Genomic DNA, 21439 nt, shown 5'->3' with positions numbered 1-21439 from the left:
ATGGCAATAAAAATCGTTCAATTACCAGTTTTTAATATTTTATTTATAATTCTTATGAATTAAAAAAAAAATTGATATTCGACCAAAACATTAGCTAAATTTTCGGTATTCTGTTAAATCACTATTCGTCCCATCCCTAGCGATAAGCAACTTACACAATACGTGTGGATAGGAATGTACGAAGTTCGAAAGACTGGATACCAGGGGGGGTGATGATGAATTAGTCGGTCCTCTGTAGCTTAATGGCACAGCATTCTCCCGGACTGCGAGGTTGGTGGTTCGATTCCCCGCAGAGCCATGTGAATTTTTTTTCCAGCAGGAACACGAAACAAGCAAGCATGAATCGGACAACATAAATACGTTAGGGCCACGCATGCACACACAATAAGCTCCTGCATATACTGATTTGTTAGAAATTCCTTGGAGGGATGTGTACGAGGTGCGTGTAGGTCAAGTGTAGTCTTTGTATGAACAGCGAAGACTCCAAAGCATAATGTTTTGCTTTCTGCAAGAAACACTCAGCTGACTGGAAATGTTCGGTGGTAAATTTCCCATAATAGTGTTTTTGTACACAGAGTTATCTTAGGAAAGCGGAGAGTGACATCCTCTCTCTCTCTCTGGGATAGGAATGTATTTAGCAGTATACGTGAACTTCCAAACCGATTTTCGTCAGCTGTTCCTTATTTCTAGCTTTAGGTGCGACAAACTATGTTCTTCCCCGACAACTCAAAATTCGGCAGGGAACGCGGTGGGGGAGCAGATCCTTCAAACCGGGACGTCTGGTCGCACTTTATGGTTCCGGGCTTTGATGTTTTTACTATAAACATAATTAGTCAAATTCATTTGTGACATACTCTGGATACAACAAACACCTTGGATATAACATACAAGGAATGATTTGTAATCTCCAAATTTTTCTGCAGTGTATCTCGAACGTTACTGTTTGATCAGTAGTAGATGACAGTGATAAAGAAACACCTGTTGTAAATCATCAAACCACTTATTAAAAAGCTATGCCAATTCAAAAGCATTGATTGGTGGCGTGTGAAATTTATAAACAGCCACTGTTTTGGTGTTTGTATAATTTTTTATAGGGAAAAAACTTTTCAAATTAACACCGTTAATCCCATAAACTTAAAACAAAAATGTATGCACGCTGTATGTCATGTTTTGGGATAGGTTTTCAAAGTTTATCAGATATCAAAAACTATATGCATGCAATTTTATATTCCAATTACGTGCCGCATTAGCTTATTTTGCCCGCGACAATCTCAATAATGAATTTTATACATACTGTATATATGTACTATTGCTACTTCAAGACCGCTTATAACATACACTTTTCGAATCATCAACGGGGTATGTTACAACCAAACTCGACTGTACTTATTATAAGTTTATGCCCAAGTTTGCCTTTGTTGTTCATAGGGAGTGAAAATGTTTTTGATGCGTAAGAAAACTTTTTTCGGACTTGCCTGTTTTCCTAATTTTCATGGACATGTGTATCTTGGCACTGAAAGTCGAGACTGTTGGCTGTACGTTAAAACGGCATGTATATTTCCACTTGGATATGTCTAATGCGTGATATCAGACTGTAAGGCTAGTGTCCTCGGCCTCGCCTAAGTTAATAGGTATGTAGGCAGAGGCCTACTTTATTCTCTCGAGTGAAAACTCTATTTTAGAGTCATTCCGGAGAGAAAGAGGAGTGTCTGTCTAAATATTATTTATACAGCGTCCTCGGTATGGTTCTAGGCTGTGGCTGTTGCAAATGTTCAGCTGCCTCGTGAGAATTTTCTTTTTCTCGTTTGTTTGGAGATGATAGGCGCGGCGTGACGGTGGATCATCGCTAGAAAATCCGCAGTGGAAGCTCGTGATCCAAAACGCCGTGAATACGTGAGTCTTCAATGAATGAGTCATCCAGTGGTGTGTGTGTGTGCGCGCGCGAGTCGCGTTGATGATTTTGAGTAAACACAATAGAGATATCTGTGGACTTTTTGTATTTAGCTTTCTTATAATCTAACGTGTGCCGTTTTGTGGAATTCTAAAATTATTATCATAATTAAACGCTCGTGGATGTGGATGAGTGGGGAGCTGGGACAAGACGGTGGGACCACGAGAAGAAAATATGGTGCAAAGAGGGCCATTGGTTTAAAAAAAAGTCGAGAGACACTGCTACTAAACCACACATGCACTTCATCCTCATTTCTCTGCGGAATTTCTGACGAATTGGTATATTTTGGAATGTGCGTGTACGTGTTATGAACGTAAGGTGAAGTTTTTACTGTGGAGTACTTGTTATGTGTAGTGCTGCCGTCAATTTTTCTAACGATGAGTGAAGTGCAATGATTGAATAACTGTACTGTTGTAGACCTGTTGCCCTCTGTAGCGAGACATTTTAGAGGAGAGATCGGCTCGCATTCGCGCCTCGTAGTTGGGAACCAACTTCAGCCGACCACTACTGTGGCGAAAGTGGGATTGAGCGCAGGTGTTTCGAAAATATTTTAGACCTGTGGGTGCTCGAATTGATCTTTATATAGATTTTTCGCCTCCCATTGGTAATTTTTCAGTAATTTTAGCAATTATTGGTGATTTTGCCAACTGAGCAATATTTTTGGTGACAATTGGCGATGTGCTGAATTTTGCTGTACTCGAGATCCCAATTTTCCGTGTTTTTTCGAGAAATACATTTTTTTCCCCCAGTGATTTGTAATAGCCCTTAGTTTCAATGGTTTTCAGCAATAATTTAAAACTATTTGGAATTGTGTGTTTTGGTGGAAATTAGCCACCGAAATATGTTACACGAATTGTGATTGCCACGCAAAACACTAGTGGCAATCACAATTTGCCGTATTTCTTCGATGAAATATGATCACCCATCGTATGACTGATTTAACTATTTGAACTAAAGACAATATTTCTAATATCAGTTTCACAATCGGATAAATTTTCATTGAGTTAGAATTAAATTTTCAAATCTGCCTGTGGACCGTCTATACGAGTGTTTCTCAACCGCCGGTGATTTCAGCTTTTTCCCATTTACTCCCCACTAATCGTGTGTATGACCGGGCCTTCCACTTGGAAAATTAAATTGACCGGGCAGCCAGCTTTCAAAGGTTGAGAACCGATCGTCTATACTATCGCCCCCCCCCCCTCTCACTATTTTTTTTTCTCTTCTCATTTCCCCCCCCCCCCAACTCAAGCCAACACATAGGATCCTATACTAAATCCAAAGCTTCTACTTGCCCCCCCCCCCGGACCTTTCCATCGCCCCCAGAGGAAACACGGGTCTATATACCATCGCCACAGACCACCTCTGGTCCACGAACCATAGGTTGTGAAACGTTGCTCTAGAATGGTCGGTTTTAATTGAACTGCACCAATCCCTGGATTAATATAAAAAAGGCAAAATGTCAAACGCTACGCTGCTGTTCTGAATCGGCAATAAATTGTAGGTCCCGGTCTAATTAGTTCTCGTATTCAGAAAATGACAGTGGTACGACAAAAATGATCAAAAGATTTGATTGAACTTTAGAAAGCCACGTTTGATCCGACTTGGAATCAGATTGAAATTTCGTAGGGTTTTTTATCTATTCAATGGAGTGTCCAAGGAGCAACCATGACTCACTTGTTGCAGAGATTGTGCTTTTGTGACCCCGTTCGCGCGCATGTCTAAATAATATAATCTTCCCATCATGTGGCTGCCACACCAAGAAACCGGTTTGTGTGCTGCTTTCTTTGCAACTCGTTTCTGAGCCACGCCGTCGTCCTTCGCCTTCCCTAGCACGAGATTCATCACTTTTTTTTCTTCCTCCTTTTGAATAAACAAAGGAGTTGTAGGGGCAAGACTCCTTTTTTTTTCCCCAGTCTTGGATATTCTTATGAAGTCCATCATGACTTGTGTTTGAGTATTTCCCAGCAGCGAAGGCAAAATATATATCCCTCCTTGTGTGATTTCTGATACGATCTACACTCCATGAGTTTTTCCTCTCTTGGGTGGGTCATTGAATCTTTATATTTCTGCGGGATTTTTTTTTTGAGGATCACCCATGAAACAACTAATTCATTATGAGATCCTGCAACAATTGTGGAATTCAGCATTTGGAACTGCGAAGTTTTTGAATGATCGATTTTAGTCATTTTTATTGATGGGTGGGAACATACCCTTTCTTGCCCTTTGTTCCCTTTGAAAATGATTGGGAACAATAGTTCCTTATCTATCTCATTGATTACCCGATGATTTTGTGGTTTGTAATTTCTTCAAGTGAAACATACCAAGCTGCAATCGAGGCAGTCATTATCGCTTCAAAACATCGCCAAAATTATTCATCTTATTTTTCTATGTATAGTGGATTTCGTGTTAAAAAAAAACAACAAAATTTCGTCCTGCGGATTATATACCATTGTGTCTTATCTCCCGATTTTTTTTTCTGAAGTAGAAGTGAAAGCATCTACTTATTATGATGTCGGCCGTTTTCGAGTTGGCGTAGATACCGTCAAACTTGCGGAAATGGGGTTTAAAAGTGTGGTGCACTTAACCCTTACAGCGGCAATTCCGAGATATCTCTTCAAACTTTATTTTTATTTCCAATTTGGCAGTTATCAGGAAAATTCTAAAAACCGCTTAAAGGATTCATTCTGATGCGTAGCCAAGTTTTGGTTTACTTGTACTTCAAATTTCAAATTTGTTTCCAAAGTTGAATGACACATAAAACAGTCAAAAACTTAAAGCCGATAGTTAGCATCCTGACATCTCCGGAGGGTTGCAGGGACGATGATGCGCTTGCTGGCTATGCAGGATGGTGAATCAGGACAAGCAGTGAGCTATTATGACAAAATAAAAGCGAAATTGAATTGTGCCCATCCATCAAATTTCTAATAATTTATTTTTATTTATAATTTTATGACGATGTTTTTTTGTCGGAAATCTTGTTTCTACAAAGAAAAGGAAATGAGAGATGAGAATGATTTTAGAACCTTCCTCAACTCTGGAGTGCTAACCTCTGGAGAAAGTTATAATGGAAATTGATGAAAAAGCATCTGAGAGACACTACATGCCACCACCCTCCAAGGTTGGTTTTAAACCTTGTTGGCAGCTGCGACATTCTAAATATGTTTGAAAAAACATATTTCTGAGGTATTCTAAAAATCACAGACAACAGCAGGTCTTAAAATTTTGTGAATTTCAGACCAGCATATAAATATATTTTCTAATATTTTAATAATGCTTCTGGTGATTTCAAGTGTCACTTGCCACCAAATAGAGAGAAAGGAGTTTTTCCCCATTGAAATGGTGAATTTAACTTAACCCTAGATTCATAAACATGTATGGGAGATAACACTATTCATAAACATTCGTCTCTCAGACGAACATATTATATTGATGATTTTTGTTTTATAAAATACAAGGAGCAATAAAACACACTTTAAATCTGAAAAGTTTTTTATTAATCATTAATTTTCTGAAATGAAAATGAACACAATAGTTATTCTGAGCAATCGATATATAATAAACCGATGTGATCCATACACATGAATTTTTTACGTTGGGTATAATAGAACCTTGTCATTTGACATTTTTTATAATTGCAGAAGGCAAACATTTTTTTCTGCGATCCACAGGGTTGTGTTTGATCAATGGAAGAAGTTTCACCAAGAACTTCTGCAATTTTCCCCCGTTTCTGTAATTTGCACCCATTTTACAATCGCAACACTATTCATAAACATTCCTCTGTGGGACAATCTACTCACTGAGGCACAATACTAATTATTGAATGATCTAGAAAGGTACTGAGAAGTTAATCTTTCTATCTCTTTCACTTTAAAAGTTACAAGTGTTTACGTATTTTGCGTGGTGTGTGTGAGGCGAATGTTTGTGAATCTAGGGTTAAAATTACTTTCATCAGCTATTGTTTGCATTTCAAATGTGGCTTAAAACAATTTTCCTTTTCTCAATGCAGCTATCAGGGTTGGTAAAAAAAACGTTTTTTTTTTTTAAAAAAACCGGTTTTTTTTTTTGTTTTAAATAGTATTAACATTAAAAACAATGAAATTTCTGAAAAATCATTCAAACTTCTAATAATTAACTAAAATAAAATGTTTATTAACGTAATTAACACTATTCCCATGCTAATTAATCAATAAATATTTATTACATTTTAACAAAAACCAACTTTTGCAATTTAATTATTTTTTTGCTTATCCTCAATGGATTTTAATCCTCAATGGATTACTGTGTGTTTGAAAATTCTTTTAATGTTATTATTAATCACAGGGCCGGTCTTAGGCCAAGTGGCGCCCGGTGCAAAAGCAGTAGTCAGCATCCCCCGCAGGCATAAATCGTGTCGGAGGAGGAAATTTTCGCTAGTCATTTCTTGTCCTATAAAACACAGGACAGATTTATTCTACCATATTAGCAGATTCTTGGTGTGGTGATCCCCTATGTTGGCAATTCAATGAATTGCCAACATACGTTCCTCATTAGTTTCTTCAAAGGAAATTATGTCTTTTTACAGTCCCATTGTGGCCACAACTTACCAAGGCCTCCTAGACAGAACAGAGATACTGTCTAGGAGCCTCATGGGAGGCTTTACCGTTACTCACCGGGTATCTGGATTACATGAAACTCCGAAAAGATGTTCAGTTGTGTATATGTACGGTTCGTTAAAATTTTTCATATATGCACACATATGTTGCACTCAGGGGAAGCTCGAGACAAAATCTCTACCCGAGTGGGACCTATTTTTGGGCCCCCTGACCTCCCCAATTAAAATAAACTTTTGTTTCAATTTCACATCGTTTTGATGCGTTCAAAGGAACGCGATATTTTATGTCATAACATATGTCAAATTTCTTTTGGCTTTTTACCTTGGATTTGGCGGCGCTCCTAGAGCAGGCAGAAATCATTCTCCCATTTTTTTCGCCCTTTTACCTCGAACTTAACGGCCCTCCTATAGAGAGGGCACAAATAAGTTTTCCTAAATATTTTTTTACGTTTCCACTTCGGATATCAGGACCCTCCTAAAGCGAGCAGAAATTTCCAGTAATTTCTTTCACCCTTTTACGCCGGATTTGGAGCTCCTACTAGAGGGAGCAGAAATAATTTCCCCTAACTTTTTTACTCCCTGTCTACCTCAGAATTGGCGCCCCTCCTACAGCGGGCACAAATTATTTTTCCAAATTTTTCTTTGCCCTTTGACTTCAGATTTGACGCCCTTCTACAGCACACCCGGTGCCGCCGAGCTGCCCCTGATTGAAGCAATAGGAAAGTCTGACAAGTCGGGAGACTAGCCAGTGATCGGGCTTTTCGAAAAATAACCGTACTATTATATACACTCAAATCTTTTTTTTTTCTTTTTTTTTAAATTGTCATCTCTGTCATTTTTCATGTATATTTTATAGATATTTTTTTTATAAATACGTATCTTAAAGATATTTTTCTAGTAATGTATATTTAATGTGTTTTGGCGCCCGGTGCAGTTGCACCGGATAGAGCATCAGAATGTAGCCAAAGGTTAGAAAATGTTGTAAGAATGAGAAATTTTGGCTTTTATATATAACTTTAAATGACTAAGATACTTCATATGAAAAATATATATATATTCTGGCCACTTTTATGAGACTTTTTGAAAAAAACCACTTATAAAATCTTATGTCATTTAAACATAGTTACCCCATAAAATATTTGAATTGTCAGGTCTGTTTCATTTAAATGGCTCATATAATTTCCATCGCAGAAAAGCTCATTTGATTATGAGACCTATTTATATAATTAACTTCTGATTTAATTTATACAGTTTTAATAAAATTTTCTATTACAAATTGTGAAGTACTTAAAAAAAGTGCTTGCTATCGGTTTGATATTATTTCATGTGTTCACATTAGTTTTGTCGTTTGTAGTGATTGAAAATTTGTCTCGTATCATAGGATTTTCTCTCACTAGAATTGATAAAGCAAAATTTGGTTTGTTTATCAGTTCTAATCAGAAAAAATTCTATGAGATGAGACAAAGTTTCATTCATTATAAGCTGGATTTGTTACAGTGGGGTTGCTGATTGTGCATGTTTACTTAGTTTACTTTGATGATTCAATTTTTTTGTTTTTTTTACTTATTTCCTATAATATTTGTCATTATTGTGGGTTAGCATTGATTGCTGTACCCTTGAAAGGTGCATTAATTGCCACTTTGTTAAACCCTGAGTCATAGTTGTCAATCCTTCTAATTTTTTAGCCTTATTAAAATCTTCATAGAAAAATCCCTAAAAGTCCTCAAATTGTGCTGTGCTTTGTATAGGAAATCCCTAAAGAAAATACTCTTTCGGTCCTTGCAATTCCAGGCTGACCACATTTTCTCAAGAAAAATATGAGGAATCAGGATTTCAAGTATGAAAAATTCATAATTGTCAAATGTGATGCCAAAAGCAAAGAAAGTGACCAATTATTGCTAAAAATCACACGGCAAAAAATGCATTCCGGAAAAACTGGATTTATATATGGTCACCTGTTGTGATTCCAAAAAAAGTCCGGAGTTTTCCCTTTTATTGATGACATGTTTTCTTTGATGCTGATTGTATCATCACGTGAGAAACTTCAGATTTTTCTAGTCTGTGAATTTGCACCTATGCTGAGTTCTTTTGGGCATTTTTTTTCAACCATATGGTTAACACACTTTGCTATGAATCTTTACGCAGTATTTTTTTTTGGAAAGAATCGCACAATAGACCTATAGTTTTGATTGTAATGCACATCATTCATTTGAATGGCACATCGTTAAATGTAGTCATCATTTTTCTTGACCCCAAATCAGAATGTTTTGCATTGTTCTGCAACGAGCCTGTGGCTGACTGGAAATTTTCTGCAATAAAAATCCCTGTAGTATTGTTTTCTACACTTTTTCTTAAAATTCTTCTAGATTGTTCTGCAGTAGCACTGATTGTTGTGCGATGTATGTCGCAGATTTCGGCACATTCAGTTTCGCATGGTTGTTGACATTCTTATACATATCAACCAGGGTATGCCAGTTTCAATCAGCTTGATTTAAATTATGATTAAAATCAAGATTTAAATCACTTGATTTAAAAAGAAATCATTGATTCAAATCACACAATTAAAATTCCATTTTTCTTTTGAAAACTTCATTTGTATTGTAAAAATAACCTTGTGTGGTAGGAATATTATTGAAATGTGAAAGTCATAAAGTTATTGATTAAAAGAAGTATAGAAGATATGATAAATATAGACTTAAACAACCATGTAAACAGTGTAGAAGGATAGCTGATCTGTTTCTAGATTTGCTTGTGTTGGCCCCAAAGCAGAATGTTTTGCATTGTTCTGTGTGCAACGAGCTCTCGGCTTACTGGAAATGTTCTGCAGTAAAAATTGCCCACCATTGCCACAGTGGTGGTTGGCTGAAGTTGGTTTCCTGTGGTTCCAACTTTGAGGCGCAAATGCGAGCCGATCTCCCCATTAGAAAGTCTCGCCACGGAGAGCAACAGACCTACAACGATAAATTATTCAATAATTGCACTTCACTCATATTTAGAAAAGCTAGTGGCAGATGGCAGCACTACACATATGAAGCATTATACAGAAACAAACTTCACGTCAGGTTTCACTATACATACACGTACGTTCCAACATGTACTAATTTGTTAGAGGTTCCGCAAGCGAATATGGACGAGGTACATGTGTGATTTAGTAGGAAAAATCACCATAACTGTGTTTCATGCACTTTTCGTAAAGTTCATTCAGATTGTTCTGCGACGTCGCAGATTTCACATACTCTGCTTTGGGGGTGTATGGAAGAAATTACAGAAAAATATGAGGAGCTTGTGTATATATATATATATGTATATATATCAGATATAACTACACCGTGTTCTTAATGCATTACAACAGGGTACTCGTTTCTCTAATACAAAAGTAAGCCTTGGAATTCTATGCTGTAATTGTTTATTGAAAATATTAATAGATGTTGCACCAACATATACAGTTGGACTCTGTTGGTGTAAAAAGTCCAGTTTTCTTTTTTGCCAAAACGCATGAAATCGGTGAAAGAGTAAAAACGTGTAAATTATTAAGCAACATCATATCATGCAAGTCAAAAATGCCTCAAATAGTTGCATACGAAACAATATAGTTAATATGATGATTTTCAATCAATTCATGCTTGATGTAAACGTTCTCTGCTGTAGGAGTGGGTAGCGCAAAATATATGATAAAATATTAGTAAATACATGATCCCTATATAGTGATACCAAGCCTCCACCAGGCATTTACTTTACAAAAGAGGGGAGTCCTTGTGAATTCTGGGATGGTAGTCCATTTTAAGAAAATGGTTTATCCGTGAAGTTAATTCAGGTTCAACAAACTTTCATGTTACATATACAAAAAAATTTAGTGTATTTCTTGCATGTTAGTTTGTTACAAAAATTTATACATTTGTTCTAAATTAAATTTAAGAAATTCAATGAAAAAATAAGAAAATCTTGATGGTAAACATATAATTTTGCTTAATAAACAATCAGTTAATTTAAGTTTTAACAATTTGATTTAAATCAATTTAATGTTTTTTTTTTAATCAATTTTTTTTCTTACCCTGTTATATCAACTGTTTTTGTAGGCACACACACACAATACATGCAGTAGGCCTATTCTGGATATAAATTGTTGTATGATTCACAACAAAGAAAGATATGGTTGTGAGTAACGCCAGGGGTCTGTTCAGACATTTTTTGTAGGATCCTGTTTTTGCGAAAATTTTCCTTATTTTTGTGAAAATGGTCATGAGCATTTTATGAAAAGTGAGTAATATTCTGGAAAGCAAAACAGTCTGTTTAATTTATCACAAAAGAAAATGCCAGATTTATGGTTTCTTTAATTTGTATTTTGTAAAGGGGTCTGTTTTTGAGATCTGCAATTTTGTGAAGGGTCTGGAAAATGGACCCAAATTTTGGCTTGATGTACATATTCACAGGCCTGTCACAACACACGGGCTAGCCTGGTGTGTGCACCTACCTCCTGACAGTGCTATCAAAAAATAATAGTTTTCAAGAGCAATATCAATCCTCTCCAAAATTTTAAGGAGTAATTTTGTAAAAAAAAAATAGAGATATTTTTCATTAATGAAAAACAAAGAAATAACATACTCAATTGGAAAAAAAATTACCTAAAATTTGAAGTATTTTCACTCCTCAGCGAAATTTGGGGGGTAAAATTGAATTGTGATATGTGAAGCACGCATCTAAATGCATATTTGTGAATACTGCCTCCTAGTGCATGACGGCCTGACATAGCAGTTAACATTGTGTGCCAGACTTGTATGGGTGGTACTGTTAAAATGACCCTACATATTCATCAGATTCTGTGCATAGATGCCAATGCTTCCCATTTACCCAAAAGCTTTTGTTTTTCTCAGTCTTATTAAAATATTACGGTTGGAAACCAGATTCGTCTGATTAAATTTGCTAAAAAAATTGCAAGAAACGAAGCGGTACTGCAAACCAGTGAATTAAAATGAAATTCAATGAAAAAAAAGTATTGAAAATGATTAATATATGTAAGAAAATATTTGTAGTCTAATTATAACATGATTTATAAATTGGCAAAATAATTTTAACTTTTGATTTTAGTGATGAACAAAAATTTAAATGGCTTCTTTGAAAATGTGGGACATTATTTATCTTTTATTTAAAGAATTTGGGACAGCCAAAATTATAGGGAAAACTAGATGTCCCGGGAAAACAGATCATATGACCCCATGCAATCCCCGAATTTTTTTTCCTATTTTTATTTGTATGATGACGTTTTCTTTGGCAGTGAAATATGTTTGTGTTACGATTGCAAGTTTTTGAGCTTTTGAAATTTTCCATTGATGACTTTTTTTTGTTTCCTATGTTTAAATTCAAATTTTCCCATGTTCCAGGTGGTTCGGGCAAGAAAGAGAGTACAATGTTCTCGTTATGGAACTTCTTGGGCCCAGCTTAGAAGACCTTTTCAATTTCTGTTCTCGACGATTCACGATGAAGACTGTCCTCATGTTAGCTGTAGAAGTAGGTCTTTTTTTTTCCTGATTTTAGCAAGGTAGCTGCCAGTTGTTGCTAGTGTATATGTTAACTTAAATGACTAGTTCTGCTCTGCGCCCCCTTTATATTTACATATTGCCATTTTTGTTTTTCAGATGATTTCACGTATACAGTATGTCCACTCCAAAGGATTCATCCACAGAGATATAAAGCCAGACAATTTTCTTATGGGCATCGGGAAACATTGTAATAAGGTAAAACGATGATACGATTTTGCTGAAATTGTGAAATATGAAAAATGCAGTCTAGGTGATTATAACTGGATTAGCTATGTGTTTGTTTTATAATGGAGAACCGTTTCAGTTTTTTTTAAATAGAAAATTTTTTTAGTAGGAAAATATGTGTTTTAATGCAACTGCAATATCCATCTATTCATACAATATATGTTTTTTAAAGCTTACATTCTAAACCCTTGTGTTAATGTTTTTCTTCATCTTAACTAACAGACCATCCCTTTCCTGAAGTCTTTCCAAGTTTCTCCTGGAAAGAGTCAAGTATTCTCCCTTGAGTGTTTTTTAACATACATGAGGGTAGTAGAAGATATACTAAAAGTAGTAAGGGGCTTGAAAAAGACGAATGTGCATTCTTGTGCTTACCGAGACAGGTGTATATCCACAAAGCTTGGCACTTGGAGGGAGAATTTTTTTTACTATTTTATTATCAAAAGAGGCATTTCAAATTTCGTTTTTTCTTTGCAACAGCTGTATCTGATTGATTTTGGTTTGGCCAAGAAATACAGGGATAGCCGAACCAGACAGCACATAGCTTACAGAGAAAACAAGAATTTGACAGGCACTGCCAGATATGCTAGTATCAATGCCCACCTCGGTATTGAACAGAGGTAAGAGTTTCGCATTTTGCTTTTGGATCTCTTGCTTCTCCCTCTGAATGTATGTGATAAAGTATTGTTGTTATTGACTGATATATATTGTGCACTTATGTTCTATGTATTGCTGTTCTACAGCCGAAGAGATGATATGGAATCTCTGGGATATGTTCTAATGTACTTCAACCGTGGAAGTTTACCCTGGCAAGGTTTGAAGGCCGCCAACAAGAAGCAGAAATATGAGAAAATAAGCGAGAAGAAAATGTCCACTCCTGTTGAAGTACTCTGCAAAGTAAGTGAATGTGTTAAGTCATATTAGATCTTTCTGAACTGTTTTGTCTTTCTCACGAGTGTTTTCTTCCCCATATGGCATATTAAAGTTACCTTAGGCCTATTATTTTCTTAAATGTGCTTACTCATACAGTCAAGCCTGCACTTATAACGAAATTGGATATAATATCAGTATCTACTATATATACAAATTTTTTCCTGTCCCAGTCAACCTGTAATACCAAAACAATGTTAAAAATACAGCTTATAACGAATTGCCATGTTTATGGATATTGGATAGAACAAAGTTTTCGGCAGAAATGAATTTTTTTTTAATAGGATCAAGTTCTATAAAATCAGTTCTCTTTTAGGGAAAAAACCCAAATCTGAATTATGTATTACTGTACCATATGTAATTATATATTCTTACTACTGTTCAGAGAAAGGCTGCGGGTGTATTCTTCCAGCTCTATGTAGCTATGGATATTATTAATCTGTAACTATAAATAGCTGGTAGCTATAACAGCTGGTTCTGTTCATTCCCAGAACCACTGCAATTAACAGGGATCGACGTGACCATAATCTTGTTTATGTCAGCGTTTCTCAGTCTTTGTGTACTTCAAAGACCATTAAAATGTCTGTAAAAGTTCAACAGACTACATCTGTGATTCTAAAGTTTTTGCCACCTGCAGCTTTGCCTCAGTCAATGCTTACCTGCATCTACCCAAATTATACAAAGAACCACTTCAAAGCACCAACCAGGCATCGAACAATATTGACAGCTTGGCTTTGACATAGGTTGGCGACGCCTGTAGTAGTCATGGGGCATACTTTGAGAACTACTGACTTGCAGTAGGCCTTGCTACATGGTCTCAAACCTATGTGAATATGGTTAGTATTTATGGCATAAGTGAATCATTTTTAATTTAATTATAATTAAATTTTAAAGCCTGTCAGAGGACTATCTGTCCCATCGCAGACCATAGGCTGAGAAACGCTGCTTTAAGTGCATTTCTCTCATTGAGCTCTAGTATTTTATGGTGTGTTGGTTATAATGAATATTAGATATAACAAATGTTTTTCATATTCCGTGCAACTTCTTTAAATTCAGACTTAACTGTATATGAACAGAAATCAGTTTTTTCTTGTGTATGCTGCTGCATTTACATGTTTTGCTAATGGTGTTGTGGTATATTTTCTTTCCCAGGGATTCCCCCCAGAGTTCAAAATGTACTTGAATTACTGCAGAGGGCTGCGCTTTGAGGAACCTCCAGATTACAGCTACTTGACGCAACTCTTCAAGATCCTATTCCAAACGCTCAGTCACACCCATGACTTTGTTTTCGATTGGACCATGCTGAAGCAGAAAGCTGCAGCATCTGCTGCTGCGAGTGGAGCCATGTCTCAACTGATGGTTAACACAGGTAAGACTCTGCCATAGATTGAGACCCTGTACTACTTTCTGTGTTGAATGTGCCATAAAAATGTGTAATTGTTGTTAATCTTCAATTATTGATAATTTATAAGAATTTTCCATTTTATTTCAATTCAACACAATGAGTTTGCATTAAAATAGTGCTTGTTTTCCTTTTTGTTAATTTTAAGCAATTTATCAACTAACAAAAAAACCGAACAGTTGATATTAATTCTAGGGTTTTCAGTAAAATCTTGATGTAACTATACTTATCGGACCAAGAACAAATATTGTAGAGAGATTATCGTTTGTAGAGTGATTATTGAGCAGTTGCAGTTAAACATTTTAGTACAGACATCTCTAAGCAAGACTTGGAAAATATTGTATAGAGGGATTTATCGTTATCTTGAGTGTTAAGGTTTCACTGTATACAGGAGTTGTTAGATAATTTTTGAGATGTGGGGTAAACCTTGGGGTAGGGGGAAAGAATGCTGGGGTTAGGAAGTTTAGTTCTTTTAAATATAAGGTAGATGAATTTCAAGTCACTTGTAATGAACACTAATAAACAGGGCTATAATTACATTTTTTGTGGGAAAAGTGGGAGCGGGCAAACATGACTTTTTTGCCCTCATAACTATCATTTTTAATTGGGTTGCAGTATTTTAGAAATATGTGACATTCATATTTGCTACGGGTATCTTTTTCTCAGCCACCTCGTTGGGCATTTTGCATGTTGTGGCCTTGTTTTTTTATTTGTATTCCGTTTCCTCTCACTGAGCTGAGAAACCTACGATTTTCAAAGTGATCTCTAAAATTGACTTCAAAACAGTTGAAGTCAGCTTTACTTTAGGACAGTGTTTCTCAACTTTTCTAAAAACAAGGACCAGTAAAATGTCTGAAACAGGTTGACGGACCACTTGTGTTTGTATTATGGGGCATTCTTCTCATTTTTGTTGTTCTGATTTTTTTATGCATTTGTCCCATTTTTTTCTTCGATATTTATTTATTTGAATTTGTAATATTTACACCAAAGTTCTGAAAACAGTGTTTTAATAATATAAATTATATGATATTAGGGCAAAAATGATAAATATTGATATGGTTTATCTGTCAGAATTTTAATGTTTTTTCTGCAATTATAATTACTATTGGTGATTGTGCCTACTTGCATTGTTTTTGATGACAACTTGTGAAATGTCACAAGTTGAAATATTATATGAATTATTATTTAAGATTCCAGTTTACCATATTTTTCTCAATGAAATATAGGCATCAGATCATTTGAATATTTTTTTGTGAAATACAGTTTGGTTTACTGCAATTTGTAGCATTTCTTTTATTTCCACACCTTCAGCAATTTTAGCAATAATTAACAAATTTCATTCAAAGCAATGAGTTGCAATTTTTTGCAAATTTAGTGACATCCTGTATTTAGGACAATTTTCTAGATGTATGTTAAACCTAAATATGAAAGTATAATTTTATTTGAACCATATGGATATTTTTTTTACAAATATCAATTGCAATGGGGGAATAATTTTATCAAGCCTGCCTGCGGACTATGGGTTAAGAAATGCTGCTTTTGGGGATGCTGTACATCTGTGTGCAATAATCTTCTAATTATTATATGAATAATTCAGTCGGACCTGCTTATAGCAAAGTTTGGAAAAACAGCAGAACTCTGTTATCTGTACCGACTTGAAAAATTATGCATTTAAGCAAGATAAAACATTTCACATGCGCGATAAACATTTTTTTGGGTAATTTGAGCATTCTTTAAATGAATAGATTCAGATAATGTATCTTAATGAAAATTAACAATTTAATTTAATTGTACATCAACAAAAATATGTCTCTTTCTTGATATTTTTGTGGACTTTGAACATTTTGCATTAAAATCGTTTTTGCCAAATAAGCATGCTTTTCTTGTATAGTAAGAGAGCAGACATAAGAGAAAATGTTTTTGTCTCATTTTTTTAAATCATTTTGTAAGAGAAATACAAAGTTTGGGTATCCCAAACTTCTTTGATTCTTCCTTTGACTCTTCCCATCTTTTGATTCCTTGCTTTTCCCCTATTTTTTTGCTTCAAACCAACTGTATTGCTACAATTCTTGAAGCAATGAGTAGCGATTAGCACTTGGACATTCTCATAATAAATTTGCGCATGATGAACCCATCACAATTAACGTTTGATGGTTAGGTTTTCTTGCGAATAAATAACCTCAATCTCTTCCTTTCCTAATGAGGTTTTCTGCAAACAATAAGATTTATCAGAGAAAAGTAGAAAAAAAAAAAGCAAAATAGGATTTTACAGTACCAAAAACAGCCTGACTAGAATGTTTTCCAAGTAAAAAAATGGTATTATCAGTTGCAGAAAGATAAATTAAAAGATTTAGATAAGATAACAAAGGAATTCATGATTATTCCATGTTTGAAAACCGGTTATAAACTCATTATAGGCATACTTCGCTGAAATTGATGTTCATAATAAGCCATCAAAATAGCATAGATAAGCACCACGAAATTCCCGGGACATGGAAGAACTTCATTATGTGCAGAAATTCATACTATCCATGTTGCTTGTCATAAGCGAGTTTGACTATTCAACTATGACTGCAATTTTTCATTTTAATTCATACTCAAATTCACAGTTGAATAATATCTCAGCTCTGTGGCAGACAAGGACTACCCATAGCAAGAGTCCCCTCCTCCAAAAAAAAAAAAGTTAAGAGTAAGAGTAAAGTTACTCTGTAAAGAGACTTTGCAAGAGCAAGATACTTTTCAGAGTTGCTTTTGAGGAATTGTTGCCAATAAGTATTTGTACAGCTGCGTAGAAAAGTGTGACTGAGGTGTCTATAGCAGCGGTTCCCAAATACTTTGTTGTGAACACCCCTCTCCCCTTCCCAGAAATTGTGGTGTCTGCCATGGACACCCCCCCCCCCCATTTATGGCATTTTGACTATTATTTTGCCTAAAGAAATACCTGGTCAATAAATAGAATAATGAATAATTAAGCAGCAGAAACTACATCTATCAGTTGAAATGTTCTCCAATAATAAAGGATGTTCTATCCAGTGCTGCTAAATGTGATGTCATCTATTGCAAAAGAACTAAAACAATGTTTCCATACTCCTATCTAGAGATATCACCGCAAGCATAGTTTTTGTCAAATCCTAACAATATTACTACTGCAGTCTACCAACTTTGCAGCGGTGCCTTTGGGCATTAATGTGATTATCTTTTCTTTTTAAGTAATTTATTTATATAATTTTATTAAACTTAGCATTAACTTTTTCCTCATAATTCTACAATTGGCCCTTAGACCCATGCTGGTCCAGGTACCGTCAACTGGGAACTGCTGGTTTATAGCCTTTCAATGACAAGAGTTGGCTTGCAGAACCTCCTCCCGTGCCTTCATTTAGAAAGGTCTGCTTTTGGGAGATGAAGGGAACTCTTGTTACTAATACAGTGAAGCCTGTATAAAATGGAACGTCAAGTGACTGGAATTATTTTCTGTTCCGGACAGATTTCGTTTTATAAAGGTGCACACAAAAATAAAATAAGTAAAACCCCTCTTAACGCACCTTTTACATGCGTTCACCTCTCTTTTACGCCCAAATAATTTCTCTTATGTAGTAAAGTATGCATTTCAAACCCCTGATTAACAGTCACCCCTCTTTTATGAATAATTTTGTTGTCCCTACTTTGTGTGCAAAAGAGGTTTTACTGTATATATGCTGTGATTTATTTCTGTCATTTTACAAAACTTAAATTTTGAGAATATCGCCCTAACTACTATACACCTATAAGTATTAAACAGAGACATGCATATTACTATTTTGAATTTTTTCATGTTTGCTGTTTTGAATTACTATACATTTGAGATTTCATATTTGCTAGCTAAAACTCAATATGAAACGTTCTTGAACACTTGTGATAAAATAAAAATTTTAATGTTTAAGGAAAAAATTGAGAAATAGTGTACCTTTTTTTTAAAATGGTGACAATAAGATTAACAACTATTAACATTTGCGAAACAAAGATTCTACATGTCTAACGCTTAAATTTTGCTTTTCTCTTGCCTTTATGACCTTCATTCCTGCATTTAAATTCAATACATGCTTCTTGTTGCTGGTCTCCATCTCTACACTGAATGAAATGTTAAAACACTGTATTCCCAAATTGTGAATAATAATTCACTCTCCCTTGCCTATTCCTCTCCTGAACAAGTTTAAATGGAAATTATCAATTTTTTACCAAGGAACAGAAGTATTTTCTAACAAAAGCCACCATTCCCATCGTAGATGAAATGCTTAATGTGCTTTCACTAAATTTTGATGAATAGTAACTCCGCTTCCACCTAAACCCCAACCCCTTATATACAGAATCGGTTCAGATGGAAAAACGATGAATGCTTATTATCTAAGTAAGAGTTTCCTAACAAAAGTGAGATCTGTAGGACTCGACTTCCTCCCATTCTAAGGACAAAAACTTTCACTTGGCCAAAATTTCTTTCTTTTTCAGCAGGTGTTTATTTAAAAATTGAATAAATATGCCTTCCGTTTCCACATTAATTTCAGTCTTAAAGAGGTTTCCCAAAAATTTCAAAAGCATTACTTATTCAACACTATTTTTCTGTTCCAATCAAGACAAGCTTCCATAAGTGTCCATCTTAGACAGGTTTCACTGTGCATTGATTGTTTCAGTGTGAATTGGTTTTTGTCACCAAGTCATTTCAGTTGCGACTAGAGTTTTGTTTTACCTTGGTGCTGTAAACTAGTTTCAAACAATGCCAGAATAGTGCAAAAGTGTTTCTTAAGGATTGCTTTACCTATAAATAATTGAAATGCCTGTCGTATTGCTTGAAACATCAAAGTCTGTTCTTGTTAGGACGATGTATGTCTGTTGAGTATATATTTGACTATAATTACAGTCGATGCTCATTTTATGAACTCAAGCAATTAGCTCGTAACTGGGAAAGATGTTAGAAGAAATGGCACATTGTTCCCAGCTAAAGACAAGTTCATAAAAATGAGCCATTTCGTAAAATCAAGCAACTACTAGTTTTCAATTTTTAAATATTTGATTTACTGCAATTGGCCTGACTCGATTATGTTGGGTAATGAAGGCTTTACTATAACTTGTAATTTTTTTTTAGATGTGGAATTTAATTCAGACTTTTTTTCAGTAGGCCAACATTAAGAGAGGTACCCTTCCCAGACGGAGTGCTGGGACGTTTAGGCGCAACCTCGATGTGACTTTGGCAAAAAAAGGAAACAAAGACTCTGAGAAAAGTTACAGTTTATTGATTGCAGAAAGATGAAAAAAATTTGATGTAAAAAAAAAAAAAACTTTCAGTATGTCTATGCTTCTGTGTAAAAGTGATTCATCGTCGTCGTTGAAGAAGCACTTGTAACGTAATGGTGCTTTGCATTTGCTCTGATTAAAAAATAATGAACTTTTCTTTGTGCGGGAATGAATGTCTGGCCTGATCCAAATCTTGGTACCATTGGGTTGGAGTCCGCAAAAAAAGTATGGTCGATAGCTATATTGCTGAAGTAAGCGTCAGCTGTATTTTGTTTTGTGCTCGATTTTTCCTTTTTTTAGAAAAAATATATTGTATTGTGTTTCTATGTAATCATTTTTTTTTCTTTTTTTGTGTCCAGATTTTTGTTTTACTTGTGTTGTTTGTGTTTAAATGGCGAAAGAACTGTAGAGGTATTATTAACGATAGATGTAAATAGTGTTTTAATCAATGCAGTTCCAACATTAATCCCCTTCCCCCTCCTCCTTGTCATGAATGTCTTGTTCTTGATGTACAGTTGTATGATAGCCTGTCATGTGGGTTTCTTTCTCGGCAACAACAACATTTTATGTATCTGAAAGCATGGACTTTGATTATTCTTGCTGTAAGCTTTACCTCCCGTTACCTTCTTTTTTACGCGGGATATCATGAAAAAAAAATATTGTAAATGTCTAACAGCTGTCTGCGTTTTCTTTCATGTGCTCGTCACGATCGAGTTGTATTACAAGACTGCCATTTAACGTTGTAGCTTAGTTCGGAATTATTTAAGAAAATGATTATCGGCTACAGAATGTTTCAGACATTATTATTGTCTTCACCCACACTTGTAAGATATGTACCCGATTATTGTTGCAGAATTATATAAAACACAGATTGTTGAACGCTCGATTATTCTAATTTAACGTCCAGGCGATCAAACTAAAGTAACATTTTCGTCGATGATTTAGAGTTTACCATTGACTTCCGTATTTCGATACATCCTTTTCTTTTCTCCCTCTCTTTGCAAGGCAAGTTAATGTGTATTGTAGTATCAATTGCATTTTCCTTCCGAGATTTGATTTAAAAATATGCATTTATTAGACGCAGTTGATTTTTTCCCCTTTCCTCTGTACAAGCGAGTTTTAACTATTATTGTATTTGTGTAGAGTATTGTACTATCTGCAAAAAGAAAAAAATACAAAAAAATGTGTATGGATATATTATACATATATATTATTTTTCAAAAGTTGTGTTGCCTCATGATATATATACCTAACTACTCGTACGTAAAATGATTTAAAGATGACCCTGGTGAGTTATTAATAAAAATTATTGTATGAAGTAAAAATCAATCTTCAGAGTTTTTTTTAATTGTTTTCCTCCAGTTAATGTGAGTGTTTGGCGGATATGGATAATTTTTTTTTTTATTTATTTTTTTTTTTGCGTGAAAATTTTTAATTAGTGGAACATGGGTGTGTAAACTGTCTCACAGGCCGATCTGCGCTCTTCAAGATTTTGTATTAGGGGATTTTTTATACTTTTTGGTTTGAAAAGCAATTCTAAA

At 35.0% G+C, this 21439-nt stretch overlaps 1 protein-coding gene across 2 annotated transcripts in view; it reads left to right on the top strand.

Annotated features, from left to right (window-relative positions):
* Nucleotides 1-21223, top strand: part of LOC149078043 (casein kinase I-like) — a 51538-nt gene extending 30315 nt beyond the window's left edge. The window contains exons 3-8 of one of the 2 annotated variants that reach the window (XM_089241614.1): nucleotides 11921-12047; nucleotides 12176-12274; nucleotides 12782-12921; nucleotides 13045-13198; nucleotides 14384-14600; nucleotides 19780-21223. In XM_089241614.1, the coding sequence (XP_089097740.1) occupies nucleotides 11921-12047; nucleotides 12176-12274; nucleotides 12782-12921; nucleotides 13045-13198; nucleotides 14384-14600; nucleotides 19780-19793 (751 nt within the window). In that variant the 3' untranslated portion in view covers nucleotides 19794-21223. The remainder of the gene's footprint in view (nucleotides 1-11920; nucleotides 12048-12175; nucleotides 12275-12781; nucleotides 12922-13044; nucleotides 13199-14383; nucleotides 14601-19779) is intronic. The other variant, XM_089241613.1, reaches the window with a different exon arrangement.
* The last annotated feature ends 216 nt before the right edge of the window (nucleotides 21224-21439 follow it).

Source organism: Pholcus phalangioides, unplaced genomic scaffold (genome assembly GCF_987345545.1).
Source record: "Pholcus phalangioides strain wild (caught in Gottingen) unplaced genomic scaffold, Ppha-v1.0 ptg000014l_1, whole genome shotgun sequence".
Taxonomy (NCBI): domain Eukaryota; kingdom Metazoa; phylum Arthropoda; class Arachnida; order Araneae; family Pholcidae; genus Pholcus; species Pholcus phalangioides.
Note: the sequence above shows the minus strand (reverse complement) of the source record. Positions and strands in the feature narration are given on the sequence as shown.